This window comes from Piliocolobus tephrosceles, chromosome 1 (assembly GCF_002776525.5).
Source record: "Piliocolobus tephrosceles isolate RC106 chromosome 1, ASM277652v3, whole genome shotgun sequence".
Taxonomy (NCBI): domain Eukaryota; kingdom Metazoa; phylum Chordata; class Mammalia; order Primates; family Cercopithecidae; genus Piliocolobus; species Piliocolobus tephrosceles.
In genome coordinates, this window is record NC_045434.1 from 194,704,399 (window position 1) to 194,729,635 (window position 25,237).

Sequence of the window (25,237 nt, forward strand, 5' to 3'; positions counted from 1 at the left end):
TGACCCAGGTTCTTAGAAACCGCCAGTGTCATGGCCTAGCAATGGGGCCAGCCTGCTCATGGAGGAATCCCTACATATACAGGTGGGAAATGAGGCTCTTTGGAGAATTGTACTACTTTATTGGGTTTAACTAGAGGAAAGCCACTAAGAATTAGTGTCTGGTGTGGATTAATAGATTTGATTGTAAAAATGCAGTTGGCAGAAGTCCAACCCATTGATAAGTTTTTGAGCGTCCATCTCCAGGTTATAGTCATTTGTTTAGCAATTATGTCTACTATTGTATTGGTATGGTAAATATAATGATTCAAAGAAATGAGAAAGAATATTAAAAATCAATATGGGGTCGGGCACAGTGGCTCACACCCATAATCCCAGTACTTTGAGAGGCCAAAGTAGCAGGATCACTTGAGGCCAAGAATTTGAGACCAGCCTGGGCAACATAACAAGACCCGCCATCTCTAAATAACAAATGTGAAAGGAGTTCGAGACCAGCCTGACCAATATAGAGAAACTCCATGTCTACTAAAAATACAAAATGAGCGAGGCGTGGTGGCGCGCGCCTGTAATCCCAACTACTTGGGAGGCTGAGGCAGGAGACTCGCTTAAACCTGGGAGGCAGATGTTGCAGTGAGTTGAGATTGTGCCATTGCACCCCAGCCTGGGCTCAAAACTCAGTCTCAAAAGAAAAAAAAAGGGCTAGGCGCGGTGGCTCACGCCTGTAATCCCAGCACTTTGGGAGGCCGAGGCAGGTGGATCACGAGGTCAGGAGATCAAGACCATCCTGGCTAACACGGGGAAACCCCATCTCTACTAAAAATACAAAAAATTAGCCGGGCGTGGTGGCGGGCACCTGTAGTCCCAGCTACTTGGGAGGCTGAGGCAGGAGGATGGCATGAACCCAAGAGGCAGAGCTTGCAGTGAGCCGAGATGGTACCACTGCACTCCAGCCTGGGGTACAGAGCAAGACTCCGTCTCAAAAAAAAGAAAAAAGAAACTAGCCTGGCCAACATGGTGAAACCCCGTCTCTACTAAAAATACAAAAATTAACTGGATATGGTACACACCTGTAGTCCCAGCTACTTGGGAGTCAGAATCGCTTGAACCTGGGAGGCGGAGGTTGCAGTGAGCCAAGATGGTGCCACTGCACTGCAGCCTGGGCCACAGAGACTCCATCTCAAAAAAACAAGAGAAAACATTCACAGGTGTGGCTTTCAAGCCCAGCTTTCGCTGCTGTGAAATTTTTCTCACTGCAGCATTTGGCTACTCAGCCCCTTCTCTTTTTTTTTTTTTGAGACGGAGTCTCGCTCTTTCACCAGTGGTGTGATCCCTGCTCACTGCAACGTCACCTCCCCAGTTCAAGCGATTCTTCTGCCTCAGCCTCCTGAGTAGCTGGGAGTACAGGTATGTGCCACTACGCCCAGCTAATTTTTTGTATTTTTAAAAGTAGAGATGGGGTTTCGCCATGTTGGCCAGGATGATCTCAATCTCTTGACCTCATGATCTGCCTGCCTTGGCCTCCCAAAGTGCTGAGATTACAGGCGTGAGCCACTGCACCCAGCCTACTGAGCCCATTTTGTAGGAACTGGTAGCCCTCTTTTACTCCTGCTTTTGTGGCTTTGTTACTCATCTTGCTTAATTTTGTGTCAAGAGTAAATGCAAATGCGGAAGTGAAAACTATTGGCATTTTGCGCATCACCCTAGCCCCTGGGGATTCCGTGCCAAGGAGGAACTTTCTGTCTGACTTTCTTGCCCGTTGCTTTTCCCTACAGTGCTCTCTTCCTCAGGGTCCTCCTTTGCAGCGCAGGTTGACCTCTCTGGAGGAGGGCATTGGGAGCTGATGAGCAGATGAGGATGGGGTGTCAGACCCTGGGGACTGGCCCAGCAGCCTGTAGGAGCCACTCATTAGTCACCTGGAGAACTCCACGCTGGAGTATGGAGGCCCAGAGGCCTAGAAAGTGCAGTGAGTCCAGACAGCTCAGGGAGATGTTACGCAAAGGAAGGACACACCCAGGGGCAATTCCCTAGAAACCAGGAAGTGGGCACCTCACCCTCTTTAAGTTCCCATCTCAGCTGGAGTCTCCGGTCACCTCTTTGTCTCCTGTCTTTGCTGCCTGCGACTGCATCATCCATAAACCAAAGTCCCACCACTTAAAAGGAAATGTGGCCTGTGGTCTTATCTCACTGAACAGGCCTTGACTGCCTCTGAAAACTGAGTTAGTCTCTACATGGACAAAGGCTTGTATTATCTCCACTAAAGAAAAGGAGGCCCGTCAACTAGTCACTATACTCTTATCTCCACAGTCTAGGGATATGGTATATTTTTAACACTGGGATGTATTCTATGACTAGGAAACATTGTGGAGGGGTGGAAAGAGTATAGACTTTAGAAGCAGGACAGCTACACGATCTTGTTCGATAATGATACATGTTTGTTGAATGTTTACTATGTGCCAGGCACTGTACTAAATGCTTTACAGAGATTATCTCATTTGATCCTTAAAACAGTCAGTCTTCTGAGGTAGTAACTAGAGTTTCATTTGACATGTCAAAAAACTGAAACAGGTTAAAATAACTCAGCCCCGGCTGGTACGTAGCAAGCTGGAATCCCAACCCAGTCTCATACTTTCCAAGTCCTCACCCTTAACTACAACGGGTCAGCGTCCTAAGGTACTTGACCACGCAGCCTGTTCCCTAATCTTCAAAATCAGGCCATTCTAGAAAGTTGAGGATTTGGATATGATTGGTAAGTGCCTGGCACGCAGTCGGAACTTAATAAATGATACCCTTCTCATTCGTATAGAAGCTCAGGTGTCATTTTTATTCTATAGTTTTAAACTGAAGTAATCTTGGATAGTCACTTACAACTTGGACGACTTTAACCACCTGATGAAACCTGCCAGTTTTCTGTAGCCTCAGGTCTGCATAAAGTTCTTCTTAAATTGGCTCCTCTCATTTCACCACCAGCTTTGGGGGCCCAGGGTCCTAAGACTGTGCTCTTGAAGCCAAGTTCTCACATTAATCCATATGACCCCTGTTTACCACATGCAGATCTATCAGGCTAGGTGCTACAGAGATGAGGAAGACAGTCCGGGCCTCCCGGGGGCTTAGAGCTTGGGGGTGAAAGTGGGGGTAGCAGATGTTAACAAAATCTCCCACGCAGTGTGATCAGGATGGAATCCCTTTCACTAAGAGGCATTGGCACGGAGCTACTATCACCAAGGTTGATGGCCTCAGATTCCCCTCTGCACCCACCAGTGGGACAGCTGGGGTTGCAGGATTGAGAGGAACCCTGCCGGCTGCTCTGCATCCCAAGGCTCTGAGACTGAGGGAGTCACGTGGGAGATGTTAGGTCCAAACCAGCCCGCCCTAAGTAGCAAGAATCTAGAACCTGAAGGAAGCTGGTGCAGTGTCCATCAAATCAGTTTCCACAAAGCTACTCCCCGTCTGCAGCTCAGTTTTTGTGAGACCTTGCCCGAGGTCTTTTAGAGGCTTAAAACGGTTGGCTGGCGTCGGATTCCCTGAGAAGCAGCAGTTAGGAAGCATGGTTCCTCCAGCACTTAGATGGTTTTCTGAAAGTGCTCAAGTATTTCTTCATAATCATGTTCATCATCATCTGCAAAAGAGTCCGAGTCAATGAGGATCTTTAGCATTAGGCAAGTTCCTTCCCTTCTGTAGGGCAGTTTCCTCACCTGTTCAGGGTAAGAGTTGGCCTGAATGCTCTGCGGTCTTTGCTAGCCTAGAAACCACAATTTGTTCTGTCTCAACACTTTGCAACCCTTTCATTTTCCCGTATGCCGCAGGGAGGGTAGTATGTTGGGGACTGAACTCATTTTCCTTGCCAAAGCCCTAGAGCCCATGGGAAAGACTGTAGGAACCTTTCTACCCGAGACCACCCCATAGAGGCCTGTCCATCAAACTGGGACCATAGAAGGGTCTGTCCCCGGGCAGGGCCATCAGAGGTAAAGGAAGCAGCAAGGTAGGGAGGGGAGACACAAGGACAAGGGTGAGCAGCGCCCACAGGGACTCACCTGGATCCTGCCTTTGGGGCTTAGCGGGCCTGTGGCCCTTCCTGTGGGCAGGAATCTTGCTGTACATACTGGAGCCATCCTTGGTGAACTCTGGCAAGGTCTTCGCCTTGGGTTTGGGCAGCAGAGCGTGTTGCTGCAATCCTAAGACTTGAGAAGACTTTGGGGGGAAAAGCAGAAATCAGCAGGGTCTCAAGAAATGGGGAAGCAGAGTCCATGAAAAACGGTCATTTACGTTAAGTGTCACTTCCTCTGCTGCTCTCTCTACTTCCTTTTCAGGCTATGACCTCTCGAGACCCCTGGTGTTTTTGCTACACGCATATGAAATATTCTCTGGCAAGGGAGAAAGGGATCAGGGTAGGAAATGAGGATAGGGTTGGGGGCTGGGATTCCCCACTTAGGAATTCGGTCATTGTCCTTTAATTCTCTTGCTGAAGGGGAAGAAAGCAAAGTGGGGATACCTTAAGAAAGCAGCCGCAAAGCCTCATGACGGTGCCTGAGCCGAGGAGGCCCAGATGGAAGAGGACTTCCACCGCGCTCCCCCGTGTGCCAGACGCTGCATGACGTCTGCCCTTTCATCCGCAAGTCACCCTCTGAATGGTTTCAATTCCCAGTGTATGTAGGAGAGAAAGTGTGCCTTGTCAAAGGTCACACGGGGATCCACAGCAGGGCCAAGGTTTGGACTCAGGGCCACGCCTGTGACCTGTAAAGGCAGCGGTCTTGGCGCCACACCATGCTTTACAGAGCGTGTGGCACAGCTCCCTGATCAGCACCAAGATTTAGACACACAGAGGGGAAAAGCTGTTCCAGGGTGACAGCAGTGACTGGGCCCAGAGTCCTCCATCAGGAGCTAAGATGTGGGCTGAGGTCTGTCGGTTTTGGAAAGTACCCTTTTCAGCACTGGCACAAGGCCTGTGTTTCGGATGTCTCGGTCCAGCCATTGTCAGAAAATGACTTCCCATGCTCACCCCACAGATAAAAGCCTCTTCTGGGGCTGAGACCACTCAGGAGTCATCTTGTAACTTCCACTGCCACCTGCTGCCTACCACACGTGACTAAATACAGTCACCCAAGATCCCAAAACAAGAGCTGGTGATAGTAAAGGACGTTTGATCTGTCTCATCCCCTCCCGTTCTCAGCAGACCGCAGTAGTTAGAAGCTCAGGCTGTGTGGTCAGACCCAACTGCAAGCCCTGGCCCTGCCACTTGCTGGCTGTGTGATTTCAGGTAAACTACTTTACCTCTCTGTGCCTCTCACCTTCTCAACTGTGAAGCAAGACACCGGTGTGTAACTCAGAAGCACTGTGAGAATTGGTTGGAACAAAGCATATCAGGGGCCTGCCACAGAGTAAGCAAGTCACAGAAAGCAGCTAGCACAGCAGCAGCTGCAGAGGACATCTATCACAGGTCTACTGGTGAGAAAAAGGACGCGCGGAGGAGTACCCAGCATAGGCACAGAGTAAGTGAACCGGAATAGAAACTTAGTCTTTCTGACCCCATGCCTGGCTCTTTCCCACTCATCTGTGATTCTCTTTGGCCCCATTCAGCAGGTACTCTCTGGCCTTGGAGCAGGTAAGGTCCCTGCCCCCACAGAACTCTTTCCAGTCAGAGACTCAGCTGGGACTCACTAAAAACGTGTCCTGAGCTACATAGAGCGTGCAGTGGGAGTACAGAAGAGGAGGCAGGACCACCGCTGCTGAGTGGGAAATCGAGTCCTGCCTTGCCTGTGAGCCTGAAGGAGGAACACTGCTGGCAGAAGGCCCGGGTGTGGGGCTGCGAAGCAGGAGTCCCAGCACCATGAGGGAGCTGCGGGCACTTCTCTCACTGGAGCGCGGACAGCAGAGCGAGTGGAGGAAGATGGGTCGGGGCGATGCGACAAGTCAGCTCATAAAGGACCCTGGATGCCATGTTAAGGGGTTTGCATCATCCCACGATGATGGGCAGCCACAGAAGTTTCCAGAAGATGGAGCTGTGGCCCATCAGTGACTAAGAAAGGAGTTAGGAGGCCTTTCTGACAGCTTTAAGAGGCTGCTGAAGCAGTTTAGGAGAAAAATGATGAGGCTCGAACTAGGAAGGGAAGGCAGCAGTAGTGGAGAGAGGAAAGCACCATGAACTTGGAGTTGGACTGTCCATGGCCAAGTTCAGTCCTCCCACTTATTAACAGGGACCCTGGTCGAGTCTCAGGGTCTCCAAGTCCTCATTTTCTCAATCGTAAGATACTGATAATCACGCCAACCTTGGGATTAATTGTGAGGTGGAACGAGAATAATGGGTGCAAAGTGTGCAAGTTTATAAACTACAAGTTTACACATTTGCAAGAGAAACATGACAGATGTGACAAAGCAGTGATCCTAATAGGTGACCCCTCCCTGCCCTCTGGGATTATACTGGTACCTTGACGCCTCCCTCCTGGGTGCTGTGTCTCCTCTGCTTGCTGAGGCCCTGACTTTTAGGGGGCCTGGGTGGGGGGGCTTGGATCTCACAGGCTGGTAACTTCCGAAGACGATAATAGAAGGTGTCTGTCAGCTCCTCCACTGTGGCTATGGGGAGAGACCCCCCTGGCCAGTCTGGCTGCCCCTTGGCCTCCACGACAGTCAGGTCCAGCCACCGGGGAGGGATCTCAAAGCACATCCCAGGCTCAGAGTCCAGGCTCACCACCAAGAATGGCTCTGTGATCTTCTCCTCCAGCCGCAGGCCCAGGAAGGAGGTCAGAGGGTCAGTGGGATGGCTACTGTCCTTGGCTACCACCTTGACCTCACAAGGCAGTGAGAACTGGGCAGTCAGATCCGCCAGGCTGTAGCGCCGACTGTCACTCATCTCCTCCACGAAGCTGCCAGGGAAGTGGAGGGGCAGCAGGACCCGCTCTGGGCTCTCTGCCTCCTCTTCACACTCTTCCTCCTCATCCTCCCCAGCCTGGTCACTCAGCCGCTGGCAAACCAAGACGCCCATGTCATTGCCCTGGGCCCCACGGGCCTGGCCAGGCCCCAGCACCTCCAGCCGGTCACCCACAGCCAGGGATGTGAACTCAGGATTCTCCTCCCTCTCACCCTCACAGTCCTTCGTGGCCACCACCCGGAGTGGCCGGCCTGGCTGGAAAGCACCTAGGAGGTCATAGGCCGTGGGGAACTCCCTTGGCCGCCGCCGCAGCTTGCCCTGGTAGGCCCCCGACACCAGGAAGTGCCTGGGCACCTTGCGGCCCTTGCTTGAGGCCAGGACCCGCCAGGGTGGTGAGGCTAGGCCATAGATGCAAAGCCTCTGGCCTTTCTGCAAGGAGCCCAGCCATGGGCTGAGGAAGATGGGACGGCGCTCAGGAACCTCCAGGATCTCCGTGGACAGGGGGAAAGGGCCTTGCCGGGCCAGGACCTCGCTCAGCAGCAGCGGTTTGATGAAGTGGACGTGCTGGGAGGAGGCGGTGACGTCCTCCACGTCGACCTCCAGGGTGGAAGGGATCTTGACAATGGTCCTGCGCACTGTGGAGAGGGGCAGCTCAGTGGCACTGCATGCCACCCCGGGAGTGGCCCCCACCCCAGGCATAGAGCATCGGCTGGGCCAGCTGGCCTCCTTCCCACTGCCGTCTTTTCTTTCTTTCTTTTTATTTATTTATTTATTTTATTTATTTGGTTTTTTTTTTTTTTTTGAGATACAGTTTCACTCGATATGGAGTTTCACTCTTGTCGCACGGGCTGGAGTGCAATGGCACGATCTCGGCTCACTGCAACCTTCGCCTCCCAGATTCAAGCAATTCTCCCACCTCAGCCTCCCGAGTACCTGGGATTACAGGCGCCCACCACCATGCCCAGCTAATTTTTGTAGTTTTAGTAGAGATGGGGTTTCACCACGTTGGCCAGGTTGGTCTCGATCTCCTGTCCTCAGGTGATCCTCCCGCCTCAGCCTCCCAAAGTGTTGGGATTACAGGCGTGAGCCACCATGCCTGGCCCCCACTGCCATCTTTTATTTCCAATCAGAATCTTCCAGTTTACGCCACATTCCCACACATGCTTTCCTTTCAACCTTCTTTTTTTTTTTTTTTTGAGACGGAGTTTTGCTCTGTCGCCCGGGCTGGAGTGCAGTGGCGCGATCTTGGCTCACTGCAAGCCCCACCCCCGGGGTTCACACCATTCTCCTGCTTCAGCCTCCCGAGTAGCTGGGACTACAGGTGCCTGCCACCACACCTAGCTAACTTTTTTGTGTTTTTAGTAGAGACGGGATTTCACCATGTTAGCCAGGATGGTCTTAATCTCCTGACCTCGTGATCTGCCCGCCTCGGCCTCCCAAAGTGCTCGGATTATAGGCGTGAGCCACCGTGCCTGGCCCCATCCTTTTTAAAAAAATTATTATTTTTATTTTTCTTCCTCCAAGTATTAAGAAAAAATAAAAACAAATTTTAAAATTATTATTTTTAGGCTGTGCTCGGTAGCTCACGCCTGTAATGCCGGCACTTTGGGAGGCCGAGGTGGGCGGATCACCTGAGGTCAGGAGTTCCAGGCCAGCAGCGTGGCCAATATGGCGAAACCCCGTCTCTACTAAAAATACAAAAAAATTATCTTGGCATGGTGGCAGGCGCCTATAATCCCAGCTAGTAGGGAGGCTGAGGCAGGAGAATCGCCTGAACCCAGGAGATGGAGGTTGCAGTGAGCTGAGATCAACCATTGTACTCCAGCCTGGGTGACAGAGCAAGATTATGCTTCAGAAAAAAAAGAAAGAGATGAGGTCTCGCCCTGTTGCCCAGGCTGGAGTGCAGCAGTGTGATCATAGCTCACCACAACATTGAACTCTTGGGCTCAAGTGATCCTCTTGCCTCAGCCTCCCGAGTAGCTACTACTACAAGCACTATGCCTAGCTAATTTTTAAAAAAATTCTTTGTAGGCCAGGCGCGGTGGCTCAAGCCTGTAATCCCAGCACTTTGGGAGGCCAAGACGGGCGGATCATGAGGTCAGGAGATCGAGACCATCCTGGCTAACACAGTGAAACCCTGTCTCTACTAAAAAAAATACAAAAAACTAGCCAGGCGAGGTGGCGGGCGCCTGTAGTCCCAGCTACTCGGGAGGCTGAGGCAAGAGAATGGCATAAACCCGGGAGGCGGAGCTTGCAGTGAGCTGAGATCCGGCCACTGCACTCCAGCCTGGGCAACACAGCGAGACTCCGTCTCAAAAAAAAAAATAAAATTCTTTGTAGAGATGGGGATCTTGCTATGTTACCTAGTCTGGTCTGGAACACCTGAGATTCAAGCGATCCTCCAAAGTGCTGGTATTACATGCGTGAGCCACTGTGCCTGGCCCAGCAGAGATAATTTGAGCATCAATAAGAATAACTGGCCAGGCACAGTGGCTCACACCTGTAATCCCAGCACTTTGGGAGGCCGAGGCGGATGGATCACCTGAGGTCAGGAGTTGGGGACCAGCTAACATGGTGACACTCCGTTTCTACTAAAAATACAAAAAATTAGCTGGGTGTGGTGGCGCATGCCTTTAATCCCAGCTACTTGGGAGGCTGAGTCAGGAGAATCACTTGAACCGGGGAGGCGGAGGTTGCGGTGAGCCGAGATCACACCATTGCACTCCAGCTTGGGCAACAAGAACGAAACTCCATCTCAAAAAAAAAGAATAACTTCAGTGTAATACAGAGGAAGCAACCTGAAGTTCCAGCTGATCCTCAGGGATGGGGTGGGGGTGTCTTCCATCAGAGCAGCTCCCGGGGGCACCCCTCTTTCTCTCCCCCAGCAGCCCCCATCCACCTGCCCAGGCAACTCACTGTGCATGATGGCTTGGATCTCATACTGGGGCCGCAGGATCAGGGAATGCCATGGCAGGGTGGGGCAGGTGAGGACGAGGTCCTTCAAGGCTGGATCCTGCAGGACCTGGAGCAGAGTTCGAGGGGTACTGGGCTCCCATTTCCGGAAGGGCCCCTTCTGGGATAGGGGCAGGTGCAGGATGACCTGTTGACCCTCCACGCCCAGGACACAGCGGGCACAGCGGATCCCGAGGTGCATCACCACAGCCTCAAGCATGAGGAGCTGGTCCTCCGTCACCACCGTGCCCTCGGTGACAATCCTGTGGGTCGACATGAAGCAAGTGGGCAGCTGCTTGGAGCTCTGAGTTGTGGCAGAGACCAGCTCCTCCAGGGTTTCGTAGCTCTGTGGGGTGTTGAGGGGAGTGAAGTAGCCTGTGGGGGACAGCAGAGAGCAGGTGGGTCATTGTGGGGTGTCAGAGTGGGGCAGGCCCTTGCCAAGTCCAGACCCCAGTCTGGCCCTGCAGATGACCCAGCCAGAATCCCCCGGGAACAGGTGTCAATGAGGGATTTGCATCTGAACATGTGGCCTGCAAGGCTGAGGGACACAGGGCAAGAAAGTGGCGATGCATGAAGGGACAGGGAGAGACAGGAAGTAGGGACCGAGAGAAACTTGTCACCAGAGACACAGAGAATGAAAGAGGGACACATTCCCTGACAGACACACTAGACTTCCACACTCTCCTAGCTCCTGACCCCACCTGCCTCTAACTGCCATCTTAGCCTTTCCTCCAGAGGCCTCCCCATAGCTCCGATCTCACGCATCCAAAACCTACCGTCCCTCTCTCCCAAACTAACATCCCAGGAGCTGCTGGCCAGAGCCACCTCAGACCACCCACTTTACCCCTGCATCCTGGCTGCCACTACTGACTGCCCAACTGCCCCCTCACCCCCTTCCTCCAGCCCGCACCCATTCCACCACCAGCTGGCCTAAACACCTCGCTTCCAGACATGATACCTCTTTGGGGAAGCAGATTTTGCCTGCCCCAAACCCACAACCTGAAGCTAATTGAGGAAACACCGCACAAGCCAGGACTGAGGGATATTCTACACAAGTACTGGTCTAGATGCTTCAAAATGTCAACATCAAGACAAAGGCAGAGGAACTGCTCCAGTCTGAAGGAGAATGAAGAAACAGGACAATTGAATATGATGTGTGATCTAGGACTAGACTCTGGATTGAGGGGAAAAACTGCTATAAAGCATATTATGAGGATAGTTGCTGGAATTCAAATATAGACTGTGGATTAGGCAATAGTGCTGTACCAAAATTAAATTTCCTGAATTTGATCATTGAACCATGTGAATGAATGTCCTTGTTTTGGGGAGATACTATAATATTTAGGGGTAATATATAGATGTAAAAGGGATCATGTCTGCAATTTACTCTTAAATGGTTCAGAACAAACATATCCATATATACACATATAGTAATACATTGATATGTGTGGGTGTATGTGTGGAGGGAGAGAAACACATGTAACAAATGTTTAACACGATGAAGAAAAAAGGAAACCTGAGGCTGTTTTTGGCCAGGTACACTGGCTCACACCTATGATCCAGTGCTTGAACCTGGAAGGTGGAGGTTGCAGTGAGCCGAGATCATGCCACTGCACTCCAGCCTGGGTGACACAGCGAGACTCCATCTCAAAAAAAAACCACAAACAACAACAACAACAAAATGAGCTGGGCACGGTGGCACAGACCTGTAGTCCCAGCTACTTGGGAAGCTGAGGCAGGAGGATTGCTTGAGCCCAGGAGATGGAGGTTGCAGTGAGCTGAGATCATGCCACTGCACTCCAGCCTGGGCAACAGAGCAAGTCTCAAAAAAATAAAAATACAAACAAAAAATTGGCTGAGCGTGGTGGCCCAGGCCTATAATCCCAGCTACTCAGGAAGCTGAAGTGGGAGGATCGCTTGAGCCAGGGAGGCAGAGGTTGTAGTGAGCCGTGATTGCACCACTGCACTCCAGCCTAGGCGACAGAACAAGACTCTGTCTCAAAAAAAAATAAAAATAAAAAATTGGCTGAGCATGGTGGCCCACACCTGAAATCCCAGCTACTCAAGAGGCTGAGGTGGGAGGTTTGCTGGAGCCGGGGAGGCGGAGCTTGCAGTGAGCCGTGATTGCACCACTGCACTCCAGCCTAGGTGACAGACCAAGACTCTGTCTCAAAAAAAAAAATTAATGAATCTGGATAAAGGATGTACAGGAGTTCTAGCAAATTCTAGTTCTGTAAGTTTAAAATTATTTCAAAAGAAAAAGAAAAACCTCAAAATATAAAACACATCACTTCCATATTAAAAACATCATTGGGGCCGGACATGGTGACTCACACCTGTAATCCCAACACTTCGGGAGGTCGAGGCAGGTGGATCGCATGAACCCAAGAGTTTGAGACCAGGCTGGAGAACATAGCAAGACCCTGTCTCTACTAAAAACAAGAAACAAAAAAACCTCATTGGCTCTTCAGTGCCTTCAAAATAAAGAACAGTGTCAGCACACCACATAGCCCCCAGGTGGTGTGGCTCCTGCGGCTCCCTACACAACGTGCCCCTAACCCAGAAGCCACACTCTCCGGCGTCGGGCAGGCAGTCACATAACAGCCAGTCCTCAGAGTGTGCCTGCTTTGTACCAGGTGCCCCCCTCCCACTTTTTTTTTTTTTTGAGACAGAGTCTCGCCTTATTGCCCAGGCTGCAACCTCCACCTCCCAGGTTCAAGTGATTCTCGTGCCTCAGCCTCCTGAATAGCTGGGATTATAGGTGCCTCCCACCATACCTAGCTAATTTTCGTATTTTTAGCAGAGACGGAGTTTCACCATGTTGGCCGGGCTGGTCTTGAACTCCTGACCTCAGGTGATCCACCTGCCTCAGCCTCCCAAAGAGCTGGGATTACAGGCATGAGCCACCAATCACCGCACCCAGCCTGTCCCAGGCCCCTTTCTAAGTGCTGCATACATATCAGCTCATTTCATCCTCATATCAAGCCTAATCACCCTCATTACAGAAGAGGAAACTGAGGCCCGGAGAGGTCCCAGGAACTTGCCTAGCTTGCCCAAGGCCACTGGGATTCAATTCCAGGCCGCTGGCTTCAGGGTCCATGCCATGGCCCACCACACTACTTGCCTCTTAAAATAATTGAGCTCTGGCCAGGCGCAGTGGCTCACGCCTATAACCCCAGCACTTTGGGAGGCTGAAACGGGCAGATCATGAGGTCAGGAGATTGAGACCGTCCTGGTTAACATGGTGAAACCCTGTCTCTACTAAAAATACAAAAAAAAAAAAAAAATTAGCTGGGCGTCGTGGCAGGCGCCTGTAGTCCCAGCTACTCAAGAGGCTGATCCAGGAGAATGACGTGAACCCAGAAGGCGGAGCTTGCAGTAAGCCCAGAACACGCCACTGCATTCCAGCTTGGGTGACAGAGCGAGACTCTATCTCCAAAAAATAAAAATAAATAATAATAATTGAGCTCCTTGGGGTCTCCTGAGCACCAAATGTGCACGTGCTACTCCCTGTGGCTGGGATCTTTCTTCTGGTTCAGATGCCACCTCCTCCAGGAAGCCCTCACAGACCCTGAGGCAGGTTACTCTTGCTCAGAACCCTCTCTAAAGCTTATGCCTCCTTTTACTGTTGCCCTCCTCTCACTGTCATCCCGGAAGCTCCCCACTGGAGAGGGTGGCACCTGGTTCATCCTGAGCCCCACACCCACAGTCCCCCACACAGAGCTTGGCACACATGGGTGTCTGCAAATGTTTGGGGAGTGAATGTGTGAGTGAACACAAAGATTAGGCACCTGGACAGGGCTTGGAACAGAGGCAGGTGTGACCAGAGACCGAGAGGGAGACATTGCAACCTCTCTGAGTCCAGGGCATTGCAGACCCTCTGAGGACGTCCCCACCCTTGCGGCTGGGTTGTGGTGGATATGAGGGCCTTGGGAGCAAACCCAGAGGGGAAGGAGTGACTGCGGGACGTGGAAGGCCCACGAGCAGCTGGCAGATGTGCCAGGAGGGTGCCGGGGCACGTGGGGAGGCAGAGGTGCCCACCTTACCCTTGAAGTTGCGGGGGAGCTCCATGGTCTGGCTGGTCCTCGGGTTCTCACAGACCACCTTCTGGAGGCGAACCTGGGTGACCTTGATCAGGTCCCCTGTGGAGAGGCAGCACTCATTCCCAGAGATCTCATAGATGGAGCCTGCGGAGACAGGGACTCCGTTTCCGCGCTGGACAAGGGCCAAGCGCTGGGCAGCCTGTGCCCCAGGGCCCAAGAAGCTCTGCTCTGCCATGCCTTTGCACATGGTGCCTGCTGCCCGGCATGCCCTGCTCTGTCGTTCCTGCCTCATTCCCACAGGTTCGGTCATCCTCAGCTGTTCTTGCCCCTCCTAGCATCGGTACGCCCCACTGTGGCACACTTCTCTGGCCTTTTTCACCCCTGTGCCTCCTTCACTGAGTTCCCAGGCAGGGCTGATCCATCTCAACATCACTGCAGCCAGCACAGGGCTTGGCCTCTGAGTATGTGTTAAGTCCACAAATCGGTAAATAACCCAGTGAATCACCCTCTCTGAGCCTGACGGAGTTGGGATTCCCCTAGTGTACAGCTAAAAAATCAGGCTCAGAGAGGGGTCAGTGGCTCCCTGGAGATCACCTGGACCCAGAGCCGGTACCCAGCCCTCCTAGCACTCTGGAAAATAGAGGGACACTGACAGAGTGAGGCCAGTGGGCAAAGGTCTGCTTTCCTGGTTTAAAGTGTGTAAATGGTGTCGAGAACACAGAAGGTGCTCAATAAAGATCTCTCCTGGCCGGGCGCGGTGGCTCAAGCCTGTAATCCCAGCACTTTGGGAGGCCAAGACGGGCGGATCACGAGGTCAGGAGATGGAGATCATCCTGGCTAACACGGTGAAACCCCGTCTCTACTAAAAAATACAAAAAACTAGCCGGGCAAGGTGGCGGGTGACTGTAGTCCCAGCTACTCGGGAGGCTGAGGCAGGAGAATGGCGTAAACCCGGGAGGCGGAGCTTGCAGTGAGCGGAGATCCTCCACTGCACTCCAGCCTGGGCGACAGAGCAAGACTCCGTCTAAAAAAAAAAAAAAGATCTCTCCTGCGTACACGAAGTGCAGTCTCTCCGTCCAGCTAATGGAGGACAACAGACTACGTGGCAGGACATTGAGGCCACCTGACCCCAGCCCCACCCACAGGGCAGCCCCTACTTCAGTCCTGAGAAACTGATGAAAACCTCCCCCCACGTAACCCCAGGAAAACACCCCCCGGTCATAAATCACAGTCCGTTTACAATGTCAGGGCGTGGGCCTTCCAGACTGCTGAGAACAGCAACTGTGATGCTACAGATACCCGGCACCATGCTGAGGGCTACTGACGTGTCACTTATTTAAGACCCATGACTGCTCTTGCGGAGACAGGCAGTTTCAATTTCCTACATAACGAAACAGCTGGCTGGGCGCGGTGGCTCACGCCTGTAATCCCAGCACTTTGGGAGGCCGAGGCGGGTAAATCACTTGAGGTCAGGAGTTTGAGACCAGCCTTGCCAACATGGTGAAACCCCATCTCTACTAAAAATACAAAAATTAGCCCGGCATGGTGGCAGGTGCCTGTAATCCCAGCTACTCAGGAGGCTGAGGCAGGAGAATTGCTTGAACCTGGGAAGCAGAGGTTGCAGTGAGCTGAAATCAGACTACTGCACTCCAGCCTGGGTGACAGAGGGAGACTCCATCTCAAAAAAGAAAAAGAAAAAGAAAAAGAAAAAAAACAGCCTCGCAGGGGCTGAGTAGGTTGTACATGATGATCAGGTAATAGGAGGCAGAACTAGAAGTTATGGCTGGGTGCGGTGGCTCATGCTTGTAATCTCAACACTTTGGGAGGCTAAAGTGGGAGGACTGCTTGAGGACAGGAGTTCAAGACCAGCCTGGGCAACACAGGCCTCGTCCTTTTTTTTGAGACAGAGTCTGACTGTCGCCCAGACTGGAGTGCAGTGGTACAATCACAGTTGATTGCAGCCTCAACCTCCCAGGCTCAAGCATTCCTCCCACCTCAGCCTCCTGAGTAGCTGAGACTACAGGCATGCGCCATCACACCTGACTAATTTTTTTATTTTGTGTACAGACACAGTCTCACTATGTTACCCAGGTTGGTCTTGAACCTCTGAGCTCAAGTGATCCTCCTGCCTCAGCCTTCCAAAGTCCTGGGATTACAGGCATGAGCCACCACACCCTGCAATTTTTTAGTTTGTTTTTTTTTTTTTTGAGATGGAGTCTTGCTCTGTCGCCCGGGCTGGAGTGCAGTGGCTGGATCTCAGCTCACTGCAAGCTCCGCCTCCCAGGTTTATGCCATTCTCCTGCCTCAGCCTCCCGAGTAGCTGGGACTACAGGCGTCCGCACCTCGCCTGGCTAGTTTTTTTTTTTTTTTTGTATTTTTAGTAGAGACGGGGTTTCACCGTGTTAGCCAGGATGGTCTCGATCTCCTGACCTCATGATCCGCCCGTCTTGGCCTCCCCAAGTGCTGGGATTACAGGCTTGAGCCACCGTGCCCGGCCTGCAATTTTTTATTTTAAAATTTTTTGTAGACATGGGGTCTCACCACGTTGCCAGGGCTGATCTCCAACTCCTAGGCTCAAGCAATCCTCCCACCTCAGCCTCCCGAAGTGTTGAGATTACAAGTATGAGCTATCACACACAACCTATGTTCTATTAAACAAAAAACAGGGCCTGATGTGGTGGCTCATGCCCGTAATCCCAACATTTTGGGAGGCCAAGGCAGGCAGATCACTTGAGTCCAGGGGTTTGAGACCAGCCTGGGCAACATGACAAAACCCTATCTTTACAAAAAATACAAAAATTAGCTGGATGTGGTGGTGCATGCCTGTGGTCCCAGCCTTTCAGGAAGCTGAGGTGGGAGGATCACTTGAGCCCAGGAGGTCGAGGCTGCAGTGAGCTGTATCTTGCCACTGCACTCCAGCCTGGGCAACAGAGCCAGACTCTGTCTCAAAAACAAAAAACCTAGGTTGAACCCAGGGTGTTTGCCTCCAGAGCCAGTGCTCCTAACCATGCAGCCAACCACATCTGAGTGCCCTGCCAGACACCTGCCCCTGTTGGCAAGGCCATCTGTCCTCTGCACTCACCCCACCCACACACCCACACCCTATCATGGCCTTCTCTAGTCATTATCACTCTGACTTCCACCACTTCCACCACCCCGCATCAGGCAGGATGAGGAAACAGGTGTTGTAACACCAGCAGGCAAGGGGTGCTGGGAGGATGGAGACACTTGGTCCTGGGCTGGGGGAAGAGCAAACAGATCTCAGGTGCCTGCCTGCAAAAAGCCCCTGGAGGTAGAGTCAGAATTTGAACCCAGATCTGCCAGATTCCCAAGAGGACCTGGAGAGACCCACTGCGAGGTGGTGGCCCCCTGCGGGACCCTCCATGTGGGACTTCCTTGGTCTAGGACCCCACTTGGGACCGCAAACACTCTGCTGGAAGCTGCTGAGACAGAGCGTTTTCCTGCAGCCAGGGAACAGGATGAGGCCTCAAGCCTCAGTGTGCTCTCTAAGGAAGGAACCCGCACCCCCACACAGCATCTCTCACCTCCACCTCCATCTCCCCTACTCGGTGGCCCACGGGTCCTCCCTCCCCACAGAACAGCCCTGGCCACCCATCCACTGTGCTGTCCTCCCCTGACTTCCACTGTCTGTTAGTGCCTCACCTCTTGCTCCTTCAGGCAATAACTAGTGACTGCGCGCCTCCTGCGTGCCCATCCCTGTGAACCAGGGCGCTGCGGGCAGGCAGCAGATGTACGGGGGCGTGCAAGGAGCATAGAGCCGGGAAGGCTTCCGGGAGTGCCATTTAAGCTGAGAACTGAAGAGTTGATCAAATCAAGTACTGCCCATGGTCAAACAGAGGGCCAAGGTGGACGCAGGGACTGAAGGAAGGCAGTGTAAAGGAGGGCCAGGGGGAGGAGTGGGAGGCCACAGACGGGAAGACTGACCCTGCACTTCAGAATCAAGACGCAGCCACGACCACCAGCGCCCTAATGTTGCGTCTCGTCCCATGCGCACCGCGGGGCCACCTCGGAGTGGCCCGGCTGCATCCACCTCCCGCGCCTGAACCCACTAACTTTTCACCACCCTGCGGGGCAGGTCAGCGGTCCCTATTCCACGAAAGCAAAAGCCGAGGTCCAGAGAGGTTGAGGGCGGCCCCAAATCACACAGCTTGGCCAGTGGCAGCGTCGGGATTTGAACCCGAGGGCAGTTTTCCCAGATTGCTAACGCCTTCTCGGGGTCTCTGCCCCCGCCCCACACCGAGGGAGTGTTCGGAGGGGTTCCAGCCCCCGCTCACCCTCGAAGTAGACCCCCGAGCAGACCCGCAGCACGCGCGGGAGGGTCTCGGGGTCCAGGGCGCGCACGAAGTCCTGCAGCGGCACCGCCTCCATGGTCACCACAACTCTCTGGGCGCAGACTGAGGGGCTGGCGAGCGATCCCCGGGAGCCCTGCAGCCCCGCCCCACCGACGCCCCGCCCCACAAGCCGAAGCCCCGCCTCGCCAGGCCGCGGGATCCCTGCAGCTCCGCCCCGCCGAAGCCCCGCCCCTGCCCCTGCAGTACCCTATGGGGGAGGGGCGATGATGAAGATGAAGAAGTCCCAGACGCCCCCTCAGCAGTGCTCCCAGTTAGAAAAATGGGACACGGCCCGACTTGTTCTGCGTCTCATAGGAGGGACATGCCCCTGCCCTTTGGGTTTGAGGAGGGAGATGTAGTGTCAGAGCTCCCGAACGTCCCTCCAGGACACTCCATGGTCCTCTATCGGAAACCTCCTGGTGAAGCGGAACTCATTACCTCTCTAGAACTCCCAAACTCTTTCGATAATTATTGCCCACGAACTCGTGGACTCAAGTGATCCTCCCACCTCGGCCTCCCAAAGTGCTGGGATCACAGGTGTGAGCCACTGCGCCGGGCCTCGCCAATTGTAGTTAAAAATTCTTCCTCAGGCTAAAGAGAAATCTGCTTAGGAGCCGGACCAACCACTTATCCTGACCCCACAGGCTCGGGATAAGCCTTTTCCATTTCCCTGTCCCTCAGGAGTCAGACCAACATAGGTTCAAATCCCAGGTCTCCTCTTGCTCGTTATATGACGCTAGGCAAATCACTTTGATTGTCTGAACCTCAGTTTCCTACTCTCTCAGAGAAGAGGGCCAGGTGCGGTGGCTCACACCTGTAATCCCAGCACTTTGGGATGCCAAGGCGGGTGGATCACCTGAGGTCAGGAGTTTGAGACCAGCCTGGCTAACACGGTGAAATCCCGTTTCTACTAAAAATACAAAAAACTAGCCAGGCGTGGTGGCACACACCTCTAATCCCAGCTACTCGGGAGGCTGAGGCAGGAGAATCGTTTGAACCTGGGAGGCAGAGGTTGCAGTGAGCCAAGATTGTAACATTGCACCCTAGCTTGGGCAACAAGAGCTAAACTCCATCTCAAAAAAACAAAAACAAAAACAAAACAGGGAGAAAAGGCTGGGTGTGGTGGTTCACGCCTGTAATCCCAGCACTTTGGGAGACCAAGGCAGGAGGATCACTTGAGACCAGGAGTCCCAGACCACCCTGGGCAACCTAGCAAGACCCTGTCTCTTAAAAAATGAAATAAAATAAGGTCAGTCATGGTGGCTCACGCCTATAATCCCAACACTTTGGGAGGGTGAGGTGGGCAGATCTCTTGAGGTCAGGAGTTCAAGACCAGCCTGGCCAATATGGCAAAACCCTGTCTCTACTAAAAATACAAAGAGTTACTGGGCACGATGGCTCATGCCTGTAATCCCAGCACTTTGGGAGGCCGAGGCAGGCAGATCACCTGAGGTCGGGAGTTCTAGACCAGCCTGACCAACAGGGAGAAACCCTGTCACTACTAAAAATACAAAAGTAGCCGGGCGTGGTGGCACATGCCTGTAATCCCATCTACTCGGGAGGCTGAGGCAAGAGAATCACTTGAACCCGAGATGGGGAGTTTGTGGTGAGCCAAGATCGCACCATTGCATTCCAGCCTGGGCAATAAGAGCAAAACTCCGTCTGAAAAAAAAAAAAAAACTAGCCAGGCATGGTGGTCCATGCCTGTAATCCCAGCCACTTGGGAGGCTGAGGCAGGAGACTCGCTTGAACCCAAGGGGCAGAGGTTGCAGTGAGCTGAGATCACACTACTTTACTCCAGCCTGGGCAACAGAGCAAGACTCCATCTCAAAATAAATAAATAAATAAATAAGTATATAAATGAATAAATAAATAAATAAATAAATAAATAAAATATCTAGGCATAGTGGCATGCATCTGCAATCTCAGCTACTCAGGAGGCTGAGGCAGGAGGGGCTGCAGTGAGCTATGATCATGCCACTGCACTCCAGCCCCAGCCTAGGCAACAGAGTGAGACCCTGTCTCTAAAAAAATAATAAATAATAAAATAGGAGAAAGAATTATATCTCAGCAGATTGTGAGGATTGAATAAGATGATATAGGTATTGTGCAAAATGCTTTATTTAGTTTTTTTGTCACTATAAAAGTAACAGAAGACTTTTAATCAGAGATAACAAAAGTTTAAAATAAAATGAATGCATTCTAACTAAAGAACATTTTATAAATAAAAAGCGGGCAGTCGGCCGGGCGCGGTGGCTCAAGCCTGTAATCCCAGCACTTTGGGAGGCCGAGACAGGCGGATCATGAGGTCAGGAGATCAAGACCATCCTGGCTAACACGGTGAAACCCCGTCTCTACTAAAAAAAAAAAATACAAAACACTAGCCGGGCGAGGTGGCGGGCGCCTGTAGTCCCAGCTACTCGGGAGGCTAAGGCAGGAGAATGGCGTGAACCCGGGAGGCGGAGCTTGCAGTGAGCTGAGATCTGGCCACTGTACTCCAGCCTGGGCGACAGAGCGAGACTCCGTCTCAAAACAAAACAAACAAACAAACAAACAAAAAGCGGGCAGTCTTTACCCACCACCCAAAATACTTATCACTAACATTTTGTTGTGTTTCTTTCTAGTTTTTTCTTTTTTGGGGAGGAGGATGGGTGGGGGGTCTCATCACCACACACAGTGGTGTGCACACAGCTCACGGTAGCCCCCAACCTCCTGGCTCAGGCTTCACAAAAGTGAAGGGTCTTGCCTAAGGTCATGCCAAGTGGAGACACTGGGATTTTAACCCGGCTCTGCTAGGTTCCTCCTGCAGGCCAGAGAAAATGTCATTCTTCATTTCTTTCCCAGGTGTTTAAGCAAATTGTGGCAGTTTGATGGATTTTGGCTCAGCCCAGTTATGTCTAGAATTTCAGTAGTGGATGGGTTTTGGAGATAGACAGAGCTGGGCTCAAACCCTGGCTCCACTACTTCTTAGCTGTGTGACCTTGGGCAAGTTCCATACCCTCTCTGAGCCGCAGTCTCCTCTCCCTCTGTACAACGAAGGCTGACAGGAACCAGGTGTTGGTAAAATTGTTAGTGTAACCCAGGCACATGGGAACATGCCCACTGCCCCGTATCTACGATCATTACATGATATTGCATGATATTGTTCCTTCCCAAGACCTCCTGTGACTCTGACACTAGCTCTCATCTTCTTTATTTCTGCAAACACTCTGCTTTCTATTTGAAGAAATAAGACAATGGGAACCTGACTTCCTTGTGGCTGCCCATGTAACGGAGGAACTAAAATCTGAACCGAGCCTGCAGGTGGTCACGGCCCAAGCCCTTTTCACTTCCCCAGGTTGGGAGCACCAGCCTGGGGATCTCTCCTTGGCTCCTCAAGAGCTGAATGGTGAGGAGAAAGAAGCTCAGGTTCCCACAGCAGGGCAGGGGCAGAAAGGAAGTCCCCGCATCCACCCACCAGCTGTGAGGAGGATGCCTCCAGCCACTGGGAAGAGAAGTTCCTTGTTTCAGCAACCCATCTCTGTCAGCTTTTGGAGTCTGAAGGTGGATGGCTCAGGACCTCCTATGGATAGTGCAGGAAGCAGCTGGCCACAGCAGCAGGGTGACAGGATGGGGTCAGACCCGTGCCTGCTGCGTGGCACCACACACTCCGGTACCTGGCGTGTCACGTGACTTGGTGTTTTTCAGCAACTTGCAAGGCAGGAGGTGGGGTCCTCCCTCTCCTCCCGTGTTTCCTCCCCCTGTAGAGGAAGGTAAGGGCCTAACACTGACACAGCACCTGTCGGCGGTTGTTACAGTGTCCTGCCATCCACTTCAACTCCCACTGGCGTGGCCCACTCGCCCAAAGCAGGCGGAAACATCCCAGCAGCCAGCAGGGTCAAGTGTGGCAGGGATAGGGAGAATGCCTGTGCTCTAAGGGTGAGGGATGGAAGCCCAGCACACCCCTGAGCCTGCAGAAGGGCTCGAAGCCCTCCGCATGCTGGCGGGAAGTCACCAGTGTCCCCACCGTGTGATGCTGCCAAGCAGTTTGCCACTCGATGATACTCCAGGCACCTAGGCTGCCCACCAGAGCAGATACACGCCTGGCCTGTGGGCCCCGAAGTTGCCCTCGAGTTGCTCCCTCCCTGGGAGGGCGAGATCCACCCCCTTGCCTAGAGGCTTCATGGCGCCCTTCCGCAATGACCACAGTGCACAGACAGCACCACAGCAGCCCACAGGTCTCCTGCAGAAGCGCTCACAGGTCCCAGGCGTGACGGTGGCAAAAGGGCATGTCTTGTCTTTTAACTGTTTTCTGGATTTTCCAGAACACAGTTTGAGTACTTACAAGAATTTTTTTTCTTCCAGTCTGGAGCCTTGTCTTATTTTTAATTTTAGAATGTTTTTTAGAAACAAGGTCTGGCTATTTTGCCCACTCCACCCTTGAATTACTTTTATATTAACAAAAACAACATGAGCAGCCCCCTGCATGGCCCCTCTGAGACAACTGTGGAGATCATGGGGGAGGGCTTCTCCCCCACTGCAGGGTTTCACAGGGAGTAAAATAGGTCACTTTTGGGAAAAGTTGCTCAGCATATCTTTTTTTTTTTTTTTTTTTGAGACTGAGTCTCGCTTTTGTCACCCAGGCTGGAGTGCACTGGCACTCTCTCGGCTCACTGCAACCTCCGCCTCCCAGGTTCAACTGATTCTCCTGCCTCAGCCTCCAGAGTAGCTGGAATTACAGTCGCCCACCACCATGCCCAGCTAATTTTTTGTATTTTTAGTAGAGACGATTTCACCATGTTGGGGAGGCTGGTATCGAACTCCTGACCTCAGGTGATCCACCTGCCTTGGCCTCCCAAAACGCTGGGATTACAGGCGTGAGCCACTGCACCCGGCCAATGCTCAGCATATCTTTAAGGAGGCAGGTGTGTTTGCTTGTAAAGCCTCAGAGGGCTTGTTCATGCTCCTGTGTGGTGGAAAATTAGTTCAACTCCCCTCTTGGTCTTGTCTTTTATTTCTTTTTTTTTTTTTGAGACGGAGTCTCGCTCTGTTGCCCAGGCTGGAGTGCAGTGGCCGGATCTCAGCTCACTACAAGCTCCGCCTCCCGGGTTTACGCCATTCTCCTGCCTCAGCCTCCCGAGTAGCTGGGACTACAGGCGGCCGCCACCTCGCCCGGCTAGCTTTTTGTATTTTTTAGTAGAGACGGGGTTTCACCGTGTTAGCCAGGATAGTCTCGATCTCCTGACCTCGTGATCCGCCCGCCTCGACCTCCCAAAGTGCTGGGATTACAGGCTTGAGCCACCACGCCCGGCCTTTTTCTTTTATTTCTTTTCTTTTCTTTTCTTTTATCTTTTTTTGAGATGGAGTTTCACTCTTGTTGCCCAGGCTGGAGTGCAATGGCGTGATCTCGGCTCACTGCAACCTCCGCCTCCCAGGTTCAAGCAATTTTCCTGCCTCAGCCTCCTGAGTAATTGGGATTACAGGCATGAGCCACCATGCCTGGCTAATTTTGTATTTTTAGTAGAGACAGGGTTTCTCCATGTTGGTCAGGCTGGTCTTGAACTTCTGACCTCAGGTGATCCGCCCACCTCAGCCTCCCAAAGTGCTGGGACTACAGGCGTGAGCCACCGTGCCCAGCCCGGTTTATTTATTTATTTATTATTTAATTTTTTTTGCCTGGTGCAGTGGCTCATGCCTGTATTCCCAGCACTTTAGGAGGACGAGGCAGGTGGATCACAAGGTCAGGAATTCAAGACCAGCCTGGCCAAGATGGTGAAATCCCATCTCTACTAAAAATACAAAAATTAGCCAAACGTGGTGGTAGGTGCCTGTAATCCCAGCTACTTGGGAGGCTGAGGCAGAGAATTGCTTGAACCCAAGAGGTGGAGGTTGCAGTGAGCCAAGATCATGCCATTGTACTCCAGCCTGGGCGACAGGTGAGACTACGTCTCAAAAAAAAAAAAAAAAAATTTGTTTTTTTAGAGAGGGTTTTGCTCTGTTGGAACAGAAATTTAAAAAACTTAAAAGAGTGTGCAAGCAGAAATTCAGTTGTATGTAAGAAAACCCAATTCCCCTGAGGAAAAGAAAGAGCTGGAGTCCTTTAACTGCCTGTTCTTTGGGAGGCCAAGGCAGGTGGATCACAAGGTCAGGAGATCAAGACCGTCCTGGCTAACATGGTGAAACCCCGTCTTTACTAAAAAAAAAAAAAAAAAATCAGCCAGGCATGGTGGCGGGCGCCTGTAGTCCCAGCTACTCAGGAGGCTGAGGCAGGAGAATGACGTGAACCTGGGAGGCAGAGCTTGCAGTGAGCCAAGATTGTGCCACTGCACTCCATCCTGGGCGACAGAGTGAAACTCCATCTCAAAAAAAATAAAAATAAAAAATTTAACTGCCTGTTTTTCTATGGCCAGTGAGTGTTCTCTCTCCCTTTCCCAGGCATTGTGAAGACTATTTCTCTAGCTGTGCAGCTGCAAGGTCACTAGACAGATAAACTCAAGTTGCAAAACATGTTTTTCCTTTAAAAGTAAGAAATGATGTAATACATGTCTCAATTGATTAAATAACTGCCTTTGTTTCTGGCTTCTGTAGTATGCTTCCCCCTGTACAGATCTCCCCCTGCCCCCATGAAATGCTTAACAGGTAACTTAACTCTTTGTTCAGGGTTCAGTCCTTTGGATGTTAATCTGACTGGGCCAGTGCACCCAAATAATTAATAAATATCCTCCTGAACCCCACTGGTCTCTCTGATTCCTTAAAAATCCAGCAACACGGCCGGGCACGGTGGCTCAAGCCTGTAATCCCAGCACTTTGGGAGGCTGAGACAGGCGGATCACGAGGTCAGGAGATCGAGACCATCCTGGCTAACACGGTGAAACCCCGTCTCTACTAAAAAATACAAAAAACTAGCTGGGCGAGGTGGCGGGCGCCTGTAGTCCCAGCTACTCGGGAGGCTGAGGCAGGAGAATGGCGTAAACCCGGGAGGCGGAGCTTGCAGTGAGCTGAGATCTGGCCACTGCACTCCAGCCTGGGTGACAGAGCAAGACTCCGTCTCA

The 25,237-nt window shown here is 52.1% G+C and overlaps 1 protein-coding gene and 1 pseudogene across 4 annotated transcripts; both read right to left on the reverse strand.

Moving 5' to 3' along the window:
• Positions 1 to 2,791: 2,791 nt before the first annotated feature.
• On the reverse strand, positions 2,792 to 18,305 carry THEMIS2 (thymocyte selection associated family member 2). Of its 3 annotated transcripts, none has more exons than XM_023219482.1 (6): positions 18,150 to 18,305; positions 13,858 to 13,998; positions 9,776 to 10,186; positions 6,419 to 7,494; positions 4,029 to 4,185; positions 2,792 to 3,613 (listed from the first exon to the last, which is right to left on the reverse strand). In XM_023219482.1, the coding sequence occupies exons 1-6, from the start codon at positions 18,241 to 18,243 to the stop codon at positions 3,558 to 3,560; spliced, it is 1,935 nt and encodes a 644-aa protein (XP_023075250.1). In that variant the 5' UTR covers positions 18,244 to 18,305; the 3' UTR covers positions 2,792 to 3,557. The 3 variants fall into 3 exon arrangements, with proteins under 3 accessions (XP_023075250.1, XP_023075252.1, XP_023075253.1); XM_023219484.1 differs by lacking the exon at positions 2,792 to 3,613 and adding an exon at positions 3,687 to 3,736; XM_023219485.1 differs by lacking the exons at positions 2,792 to 3,613; positions 6,419 to 7,494 and having other exon boundaries at positions 4,049 to 4,185.
• Positions 4,192 to 6,411, reverse strand: LOC113225316 (annotated as a pseudogene). Its single transcript, XR_003309976.1, has one exon. The product of XR_003309976.1 is annotated as an uncharacterized LOC113225316 (transcript).
• Positions 18,306 to 25,237: the final 6,932 nt, after the last annotated feature.

Excerpts from the sequence above, each read along its gene's own strand:
- THEMIS2 (XM_023219482.1), bottom strand. The coding sequence starts at position 18,243 with ATGGAGGCGGTGCCGCTGCAGGACTTCGTGCGCGCCCTGGACCCCGAG. Across the intron at positions 13,999-18,149 it reads CTCGGGGGTCTACTTCGAGG|GCTCCATCTATGAGATCTCT; the intron begins GTGAGCGGGGGC and ends CTGTCTCCGCAG. Across the intron at positions 4,186-6,418 it reads CCCAGGAGGGAGGCGTCAAG|TCTTCTCAAGTCTTAGGATT; the intron begins GTACCAGTATAA and ends TTCCCCCCAAAG.